This window comes from Temnothorax nylanderi, unplaced genomic scaffold, assembly GCF_030848795.1.
Source record: "Temnothorax nylanderi isolate EJ_2023f unplaced genomic scaffold, tnyl_v1.0 TNYL_tig0019_pilon, whole genome shotgun sequence".
Classification (NCBI taxonomy): Eukaryota; Metazoa; Arthropoda; class Insecta; order Hymenoptera; family Formicidae; genus Temnothorax; species Temnothorax nylanderi.
This window is the reverse complement of record NW_027249081.1, coordinates 703,775-724,324: the sequence shown is the minus strand read 5'-3', so window position 1 is coordinate 724,324 and position 20,550 is coordinate 703,775. Positions and strand designations below refer to the sequence as shown.

The window sequence follows — 20,550 nt, the reverse complement described above, 5'->3', positions numbered from 1 at the left end:
ATCTCTCTTTCATTTCTTCCAAACACTTTCTTGCAATTTCTCCTCCTTTACCTTCTTTCAGTTTTCTTTCAAACTTCCATGCTCTCTTACTTGCTCTAGCTCTCATCTTTTCCCTTTCTAGTACATCTCTAACCATATATCCTAGCGTCCTCCAATTTAATCCGAGTGTCCATCTGAGATATCTCTCGTGTATCCCTTCTACCTCCCTCCTTTCCTTCCATCCCCATATTTCTGCCCCGTATCCCATCACCGTCCATTAGATATGCGTATAGATAAATTAAATTATATATAAATATATTTTTAAAATACATAAAAATATCAGTCTCTTTTTATATCTCACCGCTAAATTTTGTGAATTTATATAAAGAATAAAACATCGAGATGTAAAGATTTTAAAAAATAATATTAAAGAAGTAATATTTGCAATTTTCTATCTCGAAGCAATTTTTTTCTTTGTAAAATATTTTATTTATGTTTTTGTACTTCACGCTTATAAATCTTGTCAAATATAATAAAATCGACCTTCTATTTTTTAACCCTCCTATTCAAAAATCAACTTAATTGCTTCGATGAAACAGAGTGCCATAAGTATAACGACGTGTATAACATTTGAGAATAAAAGAAAGGAAAATTTGCTCAAGGATAAGGGCAAGCTCGTCGACAAGATCATCTCCTGATGGAAATCGTGGCTGATCACGGCAATGTCGGCTGGGCTCGAATGTAACGCGATCTCGATCTTCGTGAGACAACGGCATTCCTTATTATTACAAGTCCTTGCGAAGGTAGCGATGAAGCTTACGTTAATCTAAAAAGGCAAATAAAGTTTGCATCGATAAAGTTTCAATGTTGCTGTGAATATTCAATTATAACTTTATAATTTATATATATCCACAATAACATGCGGATGTATTCAGATAGAAAAATACTTTATTTCATTTTTATTAATTGATCAGTTGAATTACATTATGTACGAATATTGAATTAATCGGCGCTCATAATTTGCTGATATTAAGTTGACTAATGTATTTTATAATTGTTAACTAATTAATAGTGCAAACAAACAAGTAATGAACAAATCCTTCAGTTAAATATTTGATTATTTATTGGCGTTCAAATACGATAGAAGAAATATGTATTTCTAAAAAATTGAATATTATCAAAATATTAAAATAAAAGTTTTTATCCTTTTTTCTAGCATAAATATATAATTAAAACAAATGTCGCATAAGAACTTCAGACTGCTCATCACAATGTACAAAAGGCGCCTCTCAAAGATAATAAGATCAATCAATAACATGGATCGATTATACGCTGTATGACATAATTTTGTATGACTTAATTGAAAAAGATCGGTAACCATGCATAGCATAAACACCGGAAGACATTCAATTTCAAATGGTTTATGCAATTGTTCAAGAAGACAATCAACTTTAAAAGTTGTTAAGCCATAAAGGTGCCTTTTCACGTTAACGCTCGACGCTCATTTTCAGCAAGTAAAAATCTTCAGAAATAATATCTTTTATTTATATATGTATCCATAAAATATTATTACTTGAAGATATTGCTTGAAAATAATTAATATTTTACGTATTTCGAAGTCTATGTTTGATTGTACTGGGACGATTAACGACGATTCAGCGACGACGCTGAATATTAAACAAATTCAACTTCATTTCTTTGACGCTAGCGTCAAAGCGAAACCACCACGTTCACCTTGTTGACGCTCATTTTCAGCGTCTCATAAATTGGCACCTTAATGATTCCATTGAACTTACTCTTGTTGGACGATGTCAGCGTCAGCATCGTCGCATTTCAAACTCGGCAAAGAGGAAAAAGAAGAGAGGACAAGGAAAATTGATTCGAGAAAGTCGGGTTCTTGCGATTAGTGCTTTTCAATATCCGCCAGCGTTTCATCGGTACTCGCAGTAATTTCAGCAATAAAGGTGTACCTGCAAGTCTTGTTCGCACGAAGCAACAGGGACAAAGGAAGAAAGGTACGAAAGTTTATTTTTCGATTAGTAACTACATAGGCAAGTGGAGACAGTTATGTATCTGGTGAAATAATAAGGGTCCATTTTTCCTGAAACAAATATAATATCGACGAGTACGTTGACTGTGCGAAACGAAGCTCGATCAACATCAGCCGCCGGCGGCGCTCACCAGTAATTTGAAAGAATTTCAACACAACTCGACCTGTTCGTCATTAGTTTATGACCGTTAGGACATTATATTTGTATATAAACCACTACCACATACCTTCTGTTATGTTTGGAAGGAAAACACATTCTTACCAAGCCAATGTGTCATTGCAGTTATCAATCTTGTGTGTTCTGCGAAAGGAATAACATCACTCTCTGACGATTTGGTAAAATAATTCAGATTTAAACATCTCTCTGCAATTGCAATTGCAATTATTTCTCTCACGACGTATTTTGCAGTAAGTATAAACCACATTATAAATGCTCATATATTTAGGTACATCCGTGCATGATGTTCAAACGTATAACTAATATTCCTTTCACTACATTAAGGGCCGGTTGTTCCAACCTGTTGGTAATCTAACTAATAGTTAAATCATATGTCTATCTTTGTCTAATGTAAAGAATAAACAAAGATATATATATGATTTAACTATTAGTTAGTTTACCAAAAGGTTGGAACAACCGGCCCTAAATCATGTTGCCAAGATACGTAAAATGTTATGAGAAGTAAACGTCATGTCAAGTTATCTGTATTGCCCTATCATTAAAATACATTTTATTTAATAGATTCCAAAACACGTACTTTTACCAACACACAAATTTGAATTATGTTATGTAAGTTACATCTACTCCCCCCCTCTCTCTCATCTCTCACACTCTCTCTCTCTCTCTCTCTCTCTCTCTCTCTCTTTCTCTCTCTGCGTGAATGTAATTATGTCAACCGCTCATCTGTTAAAGCAGTTAAAGGAAAGAAGAGAGAAAAAAGACTCGACACGTAAAGCACTGTTTTCTTTGCCAAACTTATATAAAATTTTATTTTTACAATATAGTTTACAAAAATTAATGCGTTATTTAGAAACATAAATGAATTAAATTTTATTTAAGATCAAATTTCTGATAAAAATAATTTGTTCAATTTTATATTTTTATTCCAAAAGAAGTTTGTTAAAATTTACAATGCCATTACAATTTATAAAGAATCTTTATTGCTTGCATGATTGCATGACGATTGCATTTATTGCTTGGATGATTTTTAATATGACTCGTTAAATTAATTACATTTTTCTACAACATTGTAACATAATTATTGTTTATATATTACGTTATTATTAATACTTTTGTATTATTCTAATCAGCGTTATCCTTACTTTATAACTATTCTCTCTATTAATTCTTTAATTATTACGTTACGTTTTATTTAAATTTGCTTATTTAATAATCTCATATCAATTTTGATAAGCTGAGCACAATACAAAATGGCAATGCAAAATGACAATGCAGATAACAATATGCAAAACGATGATAATTTACCCGAAGTCATAGATATGACATGCAGCTTGCATCAACCTGATCTCGAGAAACTTGCCTCTGGTACGTACATGATATGTGTAATACTTTAACTATAGCCGAACGATGCCTGGATCTATTCGGATCCAGATGTAGAAAATTGTTCTGACCGTTCAGTACTCGACAATGTGTGTGTCATTTGTTTATGTTAGAGCTGTCTCTAAAAGATAACGAGGCGACCTGTCCCGAAAAGATGTATTTTCTAACAGATCGGCTGATAGAAACTTATTTGAAAGAAATAAAGATCCTTGTTTGACAAGAGGAAAGAATGGATCCGAACTGCACCAGGCATCTTACTGCACGGTTGCCGAAACCGCCAGTATTGTGCAAATTAACTAGAAGACACTACCAGTATTTTATACTTTATATATGTCATTGTATTATATTATGTCATAATAGTTATGAACTTACATTTGGCTCCTTACTTTGATCATGTCGCCGTCAGTGTAGTTGAATGTCCTAATCTGTTGGCTATTCCGTATTTTCTTCGCGCACCAGGTAAAAAATCGAAATTTATTTTTCAAATTTATTTAAATACATGTATTCGATTTTGCATGCATTAAAAATACAATATCTTTGCATTTAAAGGAATATGTGGCGACGCGCAAGTAATAGAATTTGGTAATGAAGAACATTTATATAACCCGTCTAAAAATAAGGGAGTATCATGGCTTCTTCCACAATACATAAATCAATGTACAAGAGGGACTTGCCTCGTCATCGGAAACACCATGTCTCGCGAGATACCTAATAAAAATGTAAGTACACACTATTTCATGCATATTAGGAATATACATATATTAATTCCTAGAGTATTTAAAGATTATATTATCTTATGGTTGCTATAAAAGTGCATTACTTTAATTTTAATTAATGTATCTCATTATTGGTAATTCAATTTTAAATAGGGTTCTATTTTATTGTTCTATTTTTATTCTTTGTAAATATTATTGCTGTAATTTCTGCTACAGGTCGTTATGAACTTTGTGCATTCGTCGGAATCGGAAAGGCAATTAATTGCTCTCTATGAGCAGGAACAGAAAAGCGATTATATTTTTCTAAACGAAGAAGGGCAGGTCAAAACGCAATGTCATCCCTGGGGTCCTGTATATTGCGATCTCTATGGTAGCATTTACGTTTGCAATGGCAAGCAGGATAAGGTCCTTGAAGTGTACGTAAAAGGGGGTCGCGACCCTAATGTGGAAGTCTTGACCCTAATGCGGAACATACTTCGCTTTCATTATCAATTGGGAGCTGATCCGGCTCGTGTCGGTAGGATACAACCTAATCAAATGTATTTAGTTAGTAGAAAAAAAGTATCATCACAGTAATCAATAGTTAATTTCTAAACATCGTAACAGATAAACGAATTTTCTGTGTTTTGTCTTGCAGGCTTGAGCGGACTGCTTTTTATAAGCAGTGGAAAGGTACTAGCATCCGTTATGCCACGAACCTTTTCGCAAACTCTGTTGCAAAATGAGGAAGAAATTAATGGATGGAACCGTAATTTTGAAATTTCCGCACCTGTGGTAGTTCATAGCACAATGTTCAACTTTAACAATTTAAATATTACATATAACGAACGGTTATATCGCAGGAAGGTATTTAAGTCATTGTATTATATACTTTTTATGTTCAAATCGACTATCACTAAGTTATAAATTTTAATGTCTTTACAATTATTTATTATTCTTATCAAATTGTGATTTTTTTACATACCAATTACATGTCACGTATCAACGCATCAATGTTATAAATTTTAAGCACTTGTCTTGCTGATTGTTTCGGCGTTAACGTTATATATATATTTAAGTTTCAAAACTGATACATTGTGAAAAATTCATAAATTATATACTTTTTAGTTTTGTACGGTTAACTCGCTCAGTAGCCATATATTACAAAACCCTAACGAACAACTCAAGGGTAGTAGATTGTTTAAAAATATCACTTCACATGAGATGGAATGCAGAGGATATTTCAATGTAGTGTCCAAGTTCCATCGTATTGGAGCTGAAGTGAAAGACTCCCCAAATTAATTTTTCATTTCTATTTCTGTGTTCCAAATAACGTGGCCGATAATATTATAAATGAAATCTTATACAAACTACTCTCATTCCTCTTAAAACATTAGAATTTTTTAACATTTTATAAAGTCAATTTTTTTTTCCAAGCATTTTCTAAATTTATAAAAGAGATCTACATTTAGTATCATTTTAAATCCGAGATGGGAAACATTAAGATAAATTATGCAATAAAATAACACAAATATTTTCTTAACATACACATATTTCAAATAAAAGTGGAATTAAATATTTCATATTTTAATTAATGTGCTGAGTAACAAGAAGGAACAAGTACTAATAAACTTAAAAAAAAAACAAAGATTGGTTGGATTACTTTATTCTTTGTGTTGCAACAACGCCTGACAGCGACTTATATAACTACTTTTTATAATATTATAACTTTTTTATATAAAATTAAACTAAAACAAATTATAGTTTCAATTAAAAGTTAAAGAGTTGAGACATATCCGATTTATCAAATGCATTATATTGACATCTATTTTCGCATGTGTTCCGATTTCGTGGCATACCATACAACTTGCTACTTATGAATAAGGGAAAACTAGAGAGGAAAATGTAGGAATGAGAGTAGAATCGACAGTTCTTCTTTTAAAATAAAAGCCACAATCACGTATATAATATAATGTTATGGTTCTCACATGTTTATTGTCAAGAATGTCAAAGTACTAATAATTTATAATTAGAATAATAAACGTTTGATAATTTTCGTAAATTTCGTTTTTATTGAGAATCTAAACTTTCTTTTTTAAGCAATATCAAGTTATTTTTATTCTAAATTAAGAAATATATTTAAAAATTGTATAGAAAATTAATAGACTTAATAAGAGTCTGATTTATAGTCTATATATCTAGATTTATAATCTAATGATGTAACTAATCGTTCGTGTTTCTTTCTGTAAAATGTGTACGTTGTTGCATATTATGCCACAAATTTAAATATATTTATGTAGATATGCGTATAGATAAATTAAATTATATAAAATATATTTTTAAAATACATAAAAATATCAGTCTCTTTTTATATCACCGCTAAATTTTGTGAATTTATATAAAGAATAGAACACCGAGATGTAAAGATTTTAAAAAATAATATTAAAGAAGTAATATTTGCAATTTTCTATCTCGAAGCAATTTTTTTCTTTGTAAAATATTTTATTCATGTTTTTGTACTTCACGCTTATAAATCTTGTCAAATATAATAAAATCAACCTTCTATTTTTTAACCCTCCTATTCAAAAATCAACTTAATTGCTTCGGTGAAACAGAGTGCTATAAGTATAACGACGTGTATAACATTTGAGAATAAAAGAAAGGAAAATTTGCTCAAGGATAAGGGCAAGCTCGTCGTCAAGATCATCTCTTGATGGAAATCGTGGCTGATCACGGCAATATCGGCTGGGCTCGAATGCAACGCGATCTCGATCTTCATGAGACAACGGCATTCCTTATTATTACAAGTCCTTGCGAAGGTAGCGATGAAGCTTACGTTATTCCAAAAAGGCAAATAAAGTCCGCATCTATAAAGTTAATTTCAATATTGCTGTAAATATTCAATTATAATTTATACATATCCACAATAACATGCGGATGTATCCAGATAGAAAAATACTTTATTTCATTTTTAATTAATCAGTTGAATTACATTATGTACGAATATTGAATTAATCGGCGCTCATAGATTGCTAATATTAAGTTGACTAATGTATTTTATAATTGTTAATTAATTAATAGTGCAAACAAACAAGTAATGAACAAATCCTTCAGTTAAATATTTGATTATTTATTGGCGTTCAAATACGATAGAAGAATATGTATTTCTAAAAAATTGGATATTATCAAAATATTATAATAAAAGTTTTCATCCTTTTTTCTAGCATAAATATATAATTAAAACAAATGTCGCATAAGAACTTCAAACTGCTCATCACAATGTACAAAAGGCGACTCTCAAAAATAATAGGATCAGTCAGTAACATGGATCGATTATACGCTGTATGACATAATTTTGTATGACTTAATGTGCTATTTAAAACTTTGTTTAAGACATTAAAAAAAATACTTGAATACTGATACTTAAGTGTATCGTGAGTCGATCGTGAGTTTCAATAGATTTCTTACGGAATGGCTAAGAAAGGTAAGATACTGGTTAAGCCTATAATTATCGAAATAATAAGTTTTTCTGTACGAAAAAAGACGTTATAGAATCTTAAACATATTTATAATAAATAAAAAGCAAAAAATTGCACATGTAAATTATTTTTTGTATAAATATTTACGTGGCTATCTACTGGTGCGTGGAAATCTTGTTTGCCCAATAACTAACCGACTGGCTAGTTATCGGTCGAATCGCCGCGATATGTGCTCACTTCTGTACTGTAGTACCTGACCATAACATCTGTTCTTGTTTGAATGATCAGTGAATGATCTGTGTGCACACTTTTCGTACGAAAATCGTAAGTAAACTTATTTTTAACATTAGTTCTAGCAATATTATATTACATTATACGTATTTTTCAAGTTTTTTGGTTTATTTTTCTACATGTTGTATGTATAACCTCCAAAATTTGTTTACTTTCTCTATGACAGAAAACGTAAGATGGGCAAGGAGAAAAAGAAAAGAAGTCGATCAATGAAAAAGGAATAATGGAAAGGAATAATGTTACAAGTAGGAAAACTGAAGAAGCTCCAAAGCTTTGTAAGGAGGAGGAGCTTTCTATTGAACAGCCTTTCGATATTCTTGACAATCTTGATCAATCCTTGCAAGGTTTGTACAATAGTATTAAATACAATATTTTGAAACTTGAAATCTAAATTAACACAAGTAACTTAATTATTTTTATATTTGTTGTAGATGATCAGAATTCGAGTGTAATTGAAAGCGGTGTAATAACTGACGGTGTAGAAATGACTGAAATTGTCACGAAAAGTCATATGCCTGAAGGGCTGCAACCAGATGTAAATATAGACGAAATTTCCACCAGTTCTGTATTTCCACCAGATAATTTGATTCAAAACCAGATGTCTGATGAACTTCAAGGTTTGTATACAATTCTAAGATTTTGTATTATATTAGTATTATAATTTTTATAACAAGTTTCTTCTTACAGATGTTCATACTAAAACCAACGAAAATGGAGCAATGGAGAACATTCCATCACTATTTAAAAAATGTATGGTTTGGCCTGCAGATATTAAAAATATGAAAAATAAGAAAAAGCCGGCTAGAAAAGTCTCCACCGTATTGACTTCCGAAGAGTGGCAAAAGCAACAATTACAAATACAAGAAGAAAAGTTAAGAAAGCAAAAAGAGATCGAAGAACGAAAAAAGCTTAGAGAAGAAGCGAAAAAAAGAAAGGCCGAAGAAAAGCAAATCAAAAAGGCTGCACTTGAAGAGAAAAAGAAGCTGGATCAAGAGATTAAAAGATTGATGGCGCAAAAAAAAAGATTAGAATCAAACAAGAAAAAGTTGATTAAACATTACACATTTTTTTAAAATACTTTGAATGTATTGCCAAAGATTCTGTGCAACATCTGTTTTTTTTTTAAGTTTTAAATTCATTGAATAAGTTAAAATAATAAATTGAAGTAATAAGTTAAAATAAAAAATTATAATAATATATTATATTGTTCTTAGATTTAAAACTAAAAAAACGTTTACTTCAAACTACTTATAAAACTGTTTACTTATAATTTACTAAGTTTATAGAAAATATAATTATTTGTTCGAAATTATAATACATAAAAAATTTATCAGACAAAATAAACATTTTTGGTGTTTATTTTATTACCTCTTAAATGTTTGCGTTCGACAAAATAAAATTTTATTTATTAAAATTATTTTTAATACACTATAAAAGTTATGGTCAGTTACTAGGACCTCAAAAATTAGACACTGGGACACCCATTTTTGACCGGCCATGTATTGGGTCATCGGGTCTATTATTATTTCTGTTTATAATTAATTTACTAACGCACGAAATATTGTTTTTTTGTACTTGTTTGATAGAAAACAGTATAATTGAAAAAGATCGGTAACCATGCATAGCATAAAAATCGGAAGACATTCAATTTCAAATGGTTTATGCAATTGTTCAAGAAGACAATCAACTTTAAAAGTTGTTAAGCCATAATTCTTCCATTGAACTTACTCTTGTTGGACGATGTCAGCGTCAGCATCGTCGCATTCCAAACTCGGCAAAGAGAAAAAAAAGAGAGGAAAGAAAAATTTATTCAAGAAAGTCGGGTTCTTGCGATTAGTGCTTTTCAATATCCGCCAGCGTTTCATCGGTACTCGCAGTAATTTCAGCAATAAAGGTGTACCTGCAAGTCTTGTTCGCACGAAGCAACAGGGACAAAGGAAGAAAGGTACGAAAGTTTATTTTTCGACGAGTAACTACAGAGGCAAGTGGAGACAGTTATGTATCTGTTGAAATAATAAGGGTCCATTTTTTCTGAAACAAATATAATATCGACGAGTACGTTGACTGTGCGAAACGAAGCTCGATCGACATCTGCCGCCGGCGGCGCTCACTATTAATTTGAAAGAATTTCGACACAACTCGACCTGTTCCTCATTAGTTTATGACCGTTAGGACATTATATTTGTATATAAACCACTACCACATACCTTCTGTTATGTTTGGAAGGAAAACACATTCTTACCAAGCCAATGTGTCATTGCAGTTACCAATCTTGTGTGTTCTGCGAAAGGAATAACATCACTCTCTGACGATTCGATAAAATAATTCAGATTTAAACATCTCTCTGCAATTGCAATTGCAATTATTTCTCTCACGACGTATTTTGCAGTAAGTATAAACCACATTATAAATGCTCATATATTTAGGTACATCCGTGCGTGATGTTCAAATGTATAACTAATATTCCTTTCATACATTAAATCATGTTGCCGAGGTACGTAAAATGTTATGAGAAGTAAACGTCATGTCAAGTTATCTGTATTTCCTTATCATTAAAATACATTTTATTTAATAAATTCCAAAACACGTACTTTTACCAACACACAAATTTGAATTATGTTATGTAAGTTACATCTACTCCCCTCCCCCTCTCTTTCTCTCTCTTTCTCTCTTTCTCTCTCTGCATGAATGTAATTATGTCAACCACTCATCTGTTAAAGCAGTTAATGGAAAGAAGAGAAAAAAAAGACTCGACACGTAAAGCACTGTTTTCTTTGCGAAACTTATATAAAATTTTATTTTCACGATATAGTTTACAAAAATTAATGCGTCAGTTAGAAACTTAAATAAATTAAAATTCATTTAAGATCCAACTTTTAATGTAAATAATTTGTTCAATTTTATATTTCTATACCAAAAGGAGTTTGTTAAAATTTACAATGTCATTACGATTTATAAAGAATCCATTTATTGCTTGGACGATTTTTAATATAATTCGTTAATATAATACATATATATTCTACAACATTATCATTATTGTTTATATATTACGTTATTATTAGTACCTTTTTATTATTCTAATCAGCGTTATCCTTACATTATAACTATTCTCTTATTAGTCCTTTAATTATTACGTACGTTTTAATTAAATTTGCTTATTTAATAGTCTCATATCAATTCTGATAAGCTGAGCACCAATACAAGATGGCAATGCAGAATGACAATGTAGATAACGATATGCAAAACGATGATAATTTACCAGCAGTCATAGATGCGACATGCAGCTTGCACCAACCTAGTCTCGAGGAACTCGCCTTTGGTACGTACATGATATGTGCAATACTTTAACAATCGCCGAACGATGCCTGGATCTAATCGGATCCAGATGTAGAAAATTGGTCTGACTGTTCGGCACTTGACAATGTGTATGTCACTTGTTTATGTTAGAGCTGTCTCAAAAAGATAACGAGGCGATCTGTCTCGAAAAGATGTATTTTCTAACAGATCGGCTGATAGAAACTTATTTGAAATAAATGAAGATTTTTGTTTGACAAGAGGAAAGAACGGATCCGAACTGCACCAAGCATCTTAGTTTGCGCGGTTGCCGAAATCGCCAGTATTGTGCAAATTAACTAGAAAACACTACCAATCTTTTATACCTTATATATCTATTTAATCTATTATATTATGTCATAATAGTTATGAACACATCTTTGAGTTCTTGCTTTAATTATGTTGCTGCCAATGTAGTTGAATGTCCTAATCTATTGACTACTCCGTATTTTCTTCCCGCACCGGGTAAAAAATCCAAATTCAAATTTAAATACATGTATTCGACTTTGCATGGCATTAAGAATACAATATCTTTGCATTTAAAGGAATATGTGGCGACGCGCAAGTAATAGAATTTGGTAATTACAAACATTTATATAACCCGTCAAAAAATAAAGGAGTATCGTGGGTTCTTCCACATTACATAGATCAAATTACAAGAGGGACTTCCCTTGTCATCGGAAACACCATGTCTCGCGAGATACCTAATAAAAATGTAAGTACACACTATTTCATGCATATTAGGAATATACATATATTAATTCCTAGAGTATTTAAAGGATATATTATCTTATTGTTGCTATAAAAGAGTGCTATACTCTAATTTTAATTAATGTATCTCTTTTTGTTAATTCAATTTTAAATAGGCTTCTATTTTATTATTCTATCTTTATTCTTCGTAAATATTATTGCTGTAATTTCTGCTACAGGTCGGTATGAACTTTATGTATTCGTCGGAAAGGGCTTTCCACGAGAGAGAAAGCAATTACATTTTTCTAAACGAAGAAGGACAGGTCGAGACAGAATGTGTATCTAATTCCTGTCCTGTTCTTTGCGATCTCTATGGTAGCGTTTACGTTTGCAATGGCAAGCGGGATAATGTCCTTGAAGTGTACGTAAAAGAAAGTCGCGACCCTCATGTGGACATCTTGACCCTAATGCGGAACATACTTCGCTGTCATTATCACTTGAGAGTTGATCCGGTTCGTGTCGGTATGATACAACTTAATGAAATGTATTTAGTTAATAGACGAAAAAGTATTATGACAGTAATCAATAGTTACGTTCTAAACATCGTGACAGATAAACGAATTTTCTGTGTTTGATCTTGCAGGCTTGAGTGGACTACTATTTATAAGCAGTGGAAGGGTAACAGCATCCGTTATGCCACGAACTTTTTCGCAAACTCTGTTGCAAAATACGAAAGAAATTAATAGATGGTACCATCAATTTGAAATTTCCGCACCTGTGGTAGTTCATAGCACAATGTTAAATTTTAGAAGATTAAATATTATACACGACGAACGCGAAGAGGTATTTAAGTCATTGTATTATATACTTTTTATGTTCAAATCGACCATCATTAAGTTATAAATTTTAATGTCTCCACAATTATTTATTATTCTTATCAAATTGTGACTTTTTTATACCCCAGTTACATGTCACGTATCAACGCATCAATGTTATAAATAAGCACTTGTCTTGCTGATTGGTGCGGCATTAACATTATTTAAGTTTTAAAACTAATACGTTATGAAAAATTTATAAATTATATACTTTTTAGTTTTATACGGTTAACTCGCTCAGTCGCCATATATTACAAAACCCTAACGAACAACTCAAGGGTAGTAGATTTTTTGATAACACTCCATGGAGTGAGATGGAATGCAGAGGATATTTCAATGTAGTGTCTAAGCTCCATCGTGTTGGAGCTGAAGTGAAGGACTCCCCAAATTGATTTTTAATTTCCATTTCTGTGTTCCAAGCAACGTGGCCGATAATATTATGAATAAAATCTTATACAAACTACTCTCATTCCTCTTAAAACATTAGAATTTTTTAACATTTTATAAAGTCAATTTTTTTTCCAAGCATTTTCTAAATTTATAAAAGAGATCTACATTTAGTATCATTTTAAATCCGAGATGGGAAACATTAAGATAAATTATGCAATAAAATAACACAAATATTTTCTTAACATACACATATTTCAAATAAAAGTGGAATTAAATATTTCATATTTTAATTAATGTGCTGAGTAACAAGAAGTAACAAGAACTAATAAACTTAAAAAAAAAACAAAGATTGGTTGGATTACTTTATTCTTTATGTTGCAACAGCGCCTGACAGCGACTTATATAACTACTTTTTATAATATTATAACTTTTTTATATAAAATTAAACTAAAACAAATTATAGTTTCAATTAAAAGTTAAAGAGTTGAGACATATCCGATTTATCGAATGCATTGTATTGACATTTATATTCGCACGTGTTCCGATTTCGTGGCATACCATACAACTTGCTACTTATGGTATAAGGGAAAACTAGAGAGGAACATGCAGGAATGAGAGTAGAATCGACAGTTCTTCTTTTGAAATAAAAGCCACAATCGCGTATATAATGTTATGGTTCTCACATGTTTATTGTCAAGAATGTCAAAGTACTAATAATTTATAATTAGAATAATAAACGTTTGATAATTTTCGTAAATTTCGTTTTTATTGAGAATCTAAACTTCCTTTTTTAAGCAATATCAAGTTATTTTTATTCTAAATTAAGAAATATATTTAAATTTTGAATAGAAAATTAATAGACTTTATAAGAGACTGATTTATAGTCTATATATCTAGATTTATAATCTAATAATGTAACTAATCGTTCGTGTTTCTTTCTGTAAAATGTGTGCGTTCTTGCATATTATTCCACAAATTAAAATATATTTATGTAGATATGCGTATAGATAAATTAAATTATATATAAATATATTTTTAAAATACATAAAAATATCAGTCTCTTTTTATACCTCACTGCTAAATGTAAATTTATATAAAAAATAGAACATCGAGATGTAAAGATTTTAAAAAATAATATTAAATAAGTAATATTTGCAATTTTCTATCTCGAAGCAATTCTTTCTTTGTACAATACTTTATTCATGTTTTTGTACTTCACGCTTATAAATCTTGTCAAATATAATAAAATCGATCTTCTATTTTTTAATCCTCCTATTCAAAAATCAATTTAATTGCGGATGTATTCAGATAGAAAAATACTTTATTTCATTTTTTTAATTGATCAGTTGAATTACATTATGTACGAATATTAAATTAATCAGCGCTCATAATTTGTTGATATTAAGTTGACTAATGTATTTTATAATTGTTAATTAATGAATAGTGCAAACAAACAAGTAATGAACAAATCTTTCAGTTAAATATTTGATTATTTATTAGCGTTTACATACGATAGAAGAAATATGTATTTCTAAAAAATTGGATATTATCAAAATATTATAATAAAAGTTTTTATCCTTTTTTCTAGCATAAATATATAATTAAAACAAATGTCGAATAAGAACTTCAGACTGCTCATCACAATGTACAAAAAGCGACTCTCAAAAATAATAAGATCAGTCAGTAACATTGATCGATTATACGCTGTATGACATAATTTTGTATGACTTAATTGGAAAAGATCGGTAACCATAGCATAAAAACCGGAAGACATTCAATTTCAAATGGTTCATGCAATTGTTCAAGAAAACAATCAACTTTAAAAATTGTTAAGCCATAATGCTTCCATTGAACTTACTCTTGTTGGACGATGTCAGCGTCAGCATCGTCGCATTTCAAACTCGGCAAAGAGGAAAAAAAGAGAGGACAAGGAAAATTGATTCGAGAAAGTCGGGTTCTTGCGATTAGTGCTTTTCAATATCCGCCAGCGTTTTATCGGTACTCGCAGTAATTTCAGCAATAAAGGTGTACCTGCAAATTTTGTTCGCACGAAGCAACAGGGACAAAAAGGAAGAAAGGTACGAAAGTTTATTTTTCGACGAGTAACTACAGAGGCAAGTGGAGACAGTTATGTATCTGATGAAATAATAAGGGTCCATTTTTCCTGAAACAAATATAATATCGACGAGTACGTTGACTGTGCGAAACGAAGCTCGATCGACATCAGCCGCCGGCGGCGCTCACCATTAATTTGAAAGAATTTCGACACAACTCGACCTGTTCCTCATTAGTTTATGACCGTTAGGACATTATATTTGTATATAAACCACTACCACATACCTTCTGTTATGTTTGGAAAGAAAACACATTTTTACCAAGCCAATGTGTCATTGCAGTTACCAATCTTGTGTGTTCTGCGAAAGGAATAACATCACTCTCTGACAATTCGATAAAATCATTCAGATTTAAACATCTCTCTGCAATTGCAATTGCAATTATTTCTCTCACGACGTATTTTGCAGTAAGTATAAACCACATTATAAATGCTCATATATTTAGGTACATCCGTGCGTGATGTTCAAACGTATAACTAATATTCCTTTCACTACATTAAATCATGTTGCCGAGATACGTAAAATGTTATGAGAAGTAAACGTCATGTCAAGTTATCTGTATTGCCCTATCATTAAAATACATTTTATTTAATAGATTCCAAAACACTTTTATCAACACACAAATTTGAATTATGTTATGTAAGTTACATCTTCTCCCCTCCCCCTCTCTTTCTCTATCTTTCTCTCTTTCTCTCTCTGCATGAATGTAATTATGTCAACCACTCATCTGTTAAAGCAGTTAATGGAAAGAAGAGAAAAAAAGACTCGACACGTAAAGCACTGCTTTCTTTGCGAAACTTATATAAAATTTTATTTTCACAATATAATTTACAAAAATTAATGCGTTAGTTAGAAACATAAATGAATTAAATTTTATTTAAGATCAAACTTCTGATAAAAATAATTTGTTTAATTTTATATTTCTATTCCAAAACAAAATTTGTTAAAATTTACAATGCCATTTACAATTTATAAAGAATCAATTTATTGCTTGGATGATTTTTAATATGATTTGTTAAAATAATTACATTTTTCTACAACATTGTAACATAATTATTGTTTATATATTACATTATTATTAATACTTTTTTATTATTCTAATCAGCGTTATCGTTACTTTATAACTATTCTCTAAAATTTATTAATTCTTTAATTATTACGTTACGTTTTAATTAGATTTGCTTATTTAATAATCTCATATCAATTTTGATAAGCTGAGCATAATACAAGATGGCAATGCAGAATGACAATGTAAATAACAATATGCAAAACGATGATAATTTACCAGAAGTCATAGATATGACATGCAGCTTGCATCAACCTGATCTCGAGGAACTTGCCTCTGGTACGTACATGATATGTGTAATACTTTAACTATAGCCGAACGATGCCTGGATCTATTTGGATCCAGATGTAGAAAATTGTTCTGACCGTTCGGTACTTGACAATGTGTGTGTCATTTGTTTATGTTAGAGCTGTCTCTAAAAGATAACGAGGCGACCTGTCCCGAAAAGATGTATTTTCTAACAGATCGGCTGATAGAAACTTATTTGAAATAAATAAAGATCCTTGTTTGACAAGAGGAAAGAATGGATCCGAACTGCACCAGGCATCTTACTGCACGGTTGCCGAAACCGCCAGTATTGTGCAAATTAACTAGAAGACACTACCAGTATTTTATACCTTATATATGTCATTGTATTATATTATGTCGTAATAGTTATGAACTCAAATTTGGCTCCTTTCTTTAATCAAGTCACCGCCAGTGTAGTTGAATGTCCTAATCTGTTGACTACTCCGTATTTTCTTCCCGCACCGGGTAAGAAATCCAAATTCAAATTTAAATACATGTATTTGATTTTGCATGCACTAAGAATACAATATCTTTGCATTTAAAGGAATATGTGGCGATGCGCAAGTAATAGAATTTGGTAATGACGAACATTTATATAACCCGTCAAAAAATAAGGGAGTATCGTGGGTTCTTCCACATTACATAGATCAAATTACAAGAGGGACTTCCCTTGTCATCGGAAACACTATGTCTCGCGGGATACCTAATAAAGATGTACACACTATTTCATGCATATTAGGAATATACATATATTAATTCCTAGAGTATTTAAAGGATATATTATCTTATTGTTGCTATAAAAGTGCATTACTTTAATTTTAATTAATGTATCTCATTATTAATAATTCAACTTTAAATAGGCTTCTATTTTATTGTTCTATTTTTATTCTTTGTAAATATTATTGCTGTAATTTCTGCTACAGATCGGTATGAACTTTATGTATTCGTCGAAAAGGGCTTTCCACGAGAGAGAAAGCAATTACATTTTTCTAAACGAAGAAGGACAGGTCGAGACAGAATGTGTATCTGATTCCTGTCCTGTTCTTTGCGATCTCTATGGTAGCGTTTACGTTTGCAATGGCAAGCGGGATAAGATCCTTGAAGTGTACGTAAAAGACGCAAAGTACGTTCATATGGACGTCTTGACCCTAATGGAGAACACACTTCGATTTCATTATCATCACTGGAGGGTTGATCCGGTTCGTGTCGGTATGATACAACTTAATGAAATGTATTTAGTTAATAGACAAAAAAGTATTATGACAGTAATCAATAGTCAATTTCTAAACATCGTGACAGATAATCGAATTTTCTGTGTTTGGTCTTGCAGGCTTGAGTGGACTGCTTTTTATAAGCAGTGGAAAGGTACTAGCATCCGTTATGCCGCGAACCTTTTCGCAAACTCTGTTGCAAAATGAGGGAGAAATTAATGGATGGAACCGTAATTTCGAAATTTCCGCACCTGTGGTAGTTCATAGCACAATGTTCAACTTTAACGAATTAAATATTATATATAACGAACGATTATATCGCAAAAAGGTATTTAAGTCATTGTATTATATACTTTTTATGTTCAAACCGACTATCACTAAGTTATAAATTTTAATGTCTTTACAATTATTTATTATTCTTATCAAATTGTGATTTTTTTTACATACCAATTACATGTCACGTATCAACGCATCAATGTTATAAATTTTAAGCACTTGTCTTGCTGATTGTTTCGGCGTTAACATTATACATATATTTAAGTTTCAAAACTGATACATTGTGAAAAATTCATAAATTATATACTTTTTAGTTTTGTACGGTTAACTCGTTCAGTAGCCATATATTACGGAACCCTAACGAACAACTCAAGGGTAGTAGATTTTTTGATAACACTCCATGGAGTGAGATGGAATGCAGAGGATATTTCAATGTAGTGTCTAAGCTCCATCGTGTTGGAGCTGAAGTGAAGGACTCCCCAAATTGATTTTTAATTTCCATTTCTGTGTTCCAAGCAACGTGGCCGATAATATTATAAATGAAAATCTTATACAAACTACTCTCATTCCTCTTAAAACATTAGAATTTTTTAACATTTTATAAAGTCAATTTTTTTTCCAAGCATTTTCTAAATTTATAAAAGAGATCTACATTTAGTATCATTTTAAATCCGAGATGGGAAACATTAAGATAAATTATGCAATGAAATAACACAAATATTTTCTTAACATACACATATTTTAAATAAAAGAGGAATTAAATATTTCATATTTTAATTAATGTGCTGAGTAACAAGAAGTAACAAGAACTAATAAACTTAAAAAACAAAACAAAGATTAGTTGGATTACTTTATTCTTTATGTTGCAACAGCGTCCGACAGCGACTTATATAACTACATTTTATATAATATTATAATTTTTTATATAAAATTAAACTAAAACAAATTATAGTTTCGACTAAGAGTTAAAAAGTTGGGACATATCCGATATATCGAATGCATTGTATTGACATTTATATTCGCACGTGTTTCCGATTTCGTGGCACATCATACAACTTGCTAGGTACTTATGGAATTAGGGAAAACTATTAGAGAGGAAAATAAAGAAATGAGAGTGGAATCGACAGTTCTTCTTCTGAAATGAAAGCCACAATTGCGTATATAATGTTATAGTTCTCACATGTTTACCCAAGTAGCAAAGTGACGTCAAATGACGTCTTAATAACGTCTAACGTCTATGACGTCTTTATACGTCATCTTTGCTACTTGGGTATTGTCAAGAATGTCAAAGGAGTAATTTAAGTTTATAATTAAAATAATACCGTTTGATAATTTTTGCCGTTGGTAAATTTCGCCATTATTGAGAATCTAAATTTTCTTTTTCAACAATATATCATGTTATTTTTACCGCGCGTACTTGGCGCGAGACACTACCGTGTTTCGTGATTCTAAATTAAGAACTATATTTAAAAATTGCATAGAAAAATAATTAATTTTATAAATCTAATATTGTAACTAATCGTTCGCTTTCTTTCTATAAAATGTGTGCGTTGTTGTATATTATTCCATAAATTTAAATATATTTATGTAGATATGCGTATAGCTAAATAAAATTATATAAATATACATAAAATACATAAAAATATCAGTCTCTAATTTATATCTCACTGCTAAATTTTGTGAATTTATATATAAAGAGTAGAACATCGAGATGTAAATGTTTTAAGAAATAATATTAAAGAATAATAGTAATATTTTCAATTTTCTATTTCAAAGCAATTCTTTCTTTGTATAATACACTTTATTCGTGTTTTTGTACTTCGCGCTTATCAATCTTGTCAAATATAATATAATCAACCTTCTATTTTTTATCGCTCCTATCCAAAAATCAATTTAATTGCTTCGGTGAAATCGAATGCCGTATAAGTATAACGACGTGCATAACATTCGAGAAAATGAAAGAGAGGAAAATTGAAGAGTCATTAAAACCCCCTCTTGAAGCGGCCAATGTCACTTTCACCACCTCGTGTTCCGCTACTGATGAATATAAGACGACCAAAATCCAAACAAATAAAAGATTCTCAGTTATTCTGCATCATAGACGTATATTCTGCGTGTAATAATTTTTTAAGAAAAAAAAATCATTATTAAATTATATATATCTTACGAAATAACATTAAGATGACGTGCCTTCGCAGGATATTAAATTTTGGCAGAAAGATACTATTTCCTGGGAGATCCGTATGAGATCCTGT

General features: G+C 30.8%; 3 protein-coding genes across 4 annotated transcripts; all 3 read left to right on the top strand.

Annotated features, from left to right (window-relative positions):
• The first annotated feature begins 2,310 nt into the window (after nt 1-2,310).
• LOC139768907 (ester hydrolase C11orf54 homolog) lies at nt 2,311-6,616 on the top strand. 2 transcript variants are annotated; one of them, XM_071699552.1, is made up of 7 exons: nt 2,311-2,437; nt 3,442-3,572; nt 3,948-4,046; nt 4,137-4,306; nt 4,520-4,820; nt 4,941-5,149; nt 5,411-6,616. In XM_071699552.1, exons 2-7 carry the CDS (start codon nt 3,458-3,460, stop codon nt 5,582-5,584), a joined length of 1,068 nt encoding a protein of 355 aa, XP_071555653.1. In that variant the 5' UTR covers nt 2,311-2,437; nt 3,442-3,457; the 3' UTR covers nt 5,585-6,616. The 2 variants fall into 2 exon arrangements, with proteins under 2 accessions (XP_071555653.1, XP_071555654.1); XM_071699553.1 differs by lacking the exon at nt 2,311-2,437 and having other exon boundaries at nt 3,384-3,572.
• A 1,080-nt stretch (nt 6,617-7,696) lies between these two features.
• On the top strand, nt 7,697-9,249 carry LOC139768976 (uncharacterized). Its single transcript, XM_071699665.1, has 4 exons — nt 7,697-8,085; nt 8,219-8,396; nt 8,484-8,669; nt 8,740-9,249. The coding sequence occupies exons 2-4, from the start codon at nt 8,276-8,278 to the stop codon at nt 9,123-9,125; spliced, it is 693 nt and encodes a 230-aa protein (XP_071555766.1). The 5' UTR covers nt 7,697-8,085; nt 8,219-8,275; the 3' UTR covers nt 9,126-9,249.
• Nucleotides 9,250-9,653: 404 nt separating this feature from the next.
• On the top strand, nt 9,654-19,535 carry LOC139768975 (ester hydrolase C11orf54 homolog). The gene is made up of 15 exons (XM_071699663.1): nt 9,654-9,997; nt 10,316-10,440; nt 11,219-11,371; nt 11,752-11,850; nt 11,931-12,100; nt 12,315-12,597; nt 12,719-12,918; nt 14,929-15,418; nt 15,737-15,861; nt 16,631-16,799; nt 17,175-17,273; nt 17,353-17,522; nt 17,732-18,017; nt 18,139-18,347; nt 18,610-19,535. The coding sequence occupies exons 10-15, from the start codon at nt 16,685-16,687 to the stop codon at nt 18,781-18,783; spliced, it is 1,053 nt and encodes a 350-aa protein (XP_071555764.1). The 5' UTR covers nt 9,654-9,997; nt 10,316-10,440; nt 11,219-11,371; nt 11,752-11,850; nt 11,931-12,100; nt 12,315-12,597; nt 12,719-12,918; nt 14,929-15,418; nt 15,737-15,861; nt 16,631-16,684; the 3' UTR covers nt 18,784-19,535.
• The last annotated feature ends 1,015 nt before the right edge of the window (nt 19,536-20,550 follow it).

What these genes read in the sequence shown, in the direction of transcription:
- LOC139768975 (XM_071699663.1), top strand. Translation starts at nt 16,685, where the DNA reads ATGGCAATGCAGAATGACAATGTAAATAACAATATGCAAAACGATGAT. An exon ending in GTATTTTCTTCCCGCACCGG is followed by an intron (nt 17,274 to 17,352) that starts GTAAGAAATCCA and finishes TTGCATTTAAAG; the next exon opens with GAATATGTGGCGATGCGCAA. An exon ending in AACGATTATATCGCAAAAAG is followed by an intron (nt 18,348 to 18,609) that starts GTATTTAAGTCA and finishes TATACTTTTTAG; the next exon opens with TTTTGTACGGTTAACTCGTT.
- LOC139768907 (XM_071699552.1), top strand. Translation starts at nt 3,458, where the DNA reads ATGGCAATGCAAAATGACAATGCAGATAACAATATGCAAAACGATGAT. An exon ending in GCGAGATACCTAATAAAAAT is followed by an intron (nt 4,307 to 4,519) that starts GTAAGTACACAC and finishes TTTCTGCTACAG; the next exon opens with GTCGTTATGAACTTTGTGCA. An exon ending in AACGGTTATATCGCAGGAAG is followed by an intron (nt 5,150 to 5,410) that starts GTATTTAAGTCA and finishes TATACTTTTTAG; the next exon opens with TTTTGTACGGTTAACTCGCT.
- LOC139768976 (XM_071699665.1), top strand. Translation starts at nt 8,276, where the DNA reads ATGGAAAGGAATAATGTTACAAGTAGGAAAACTGAAGAAGCTCCAAAG. An exon ending in TCTTGATCAATCCTTGCAAG is followed by an intron (nt 8,397 to 8,483) that starts GTTTGTACAATA and finishes TATTTGTTGTAG; the next exon opens with ATGATCAGAATTCGAGTGTA. An exon ending in GATGTCTGATGAACTTCAAG is followed by an intron (nt 8,670 to 8,739) that starts GTTTGTATACAA and finishes TTCTTCTTACAG; the next exon opens with ATGTTCATACTAAAACCAAC.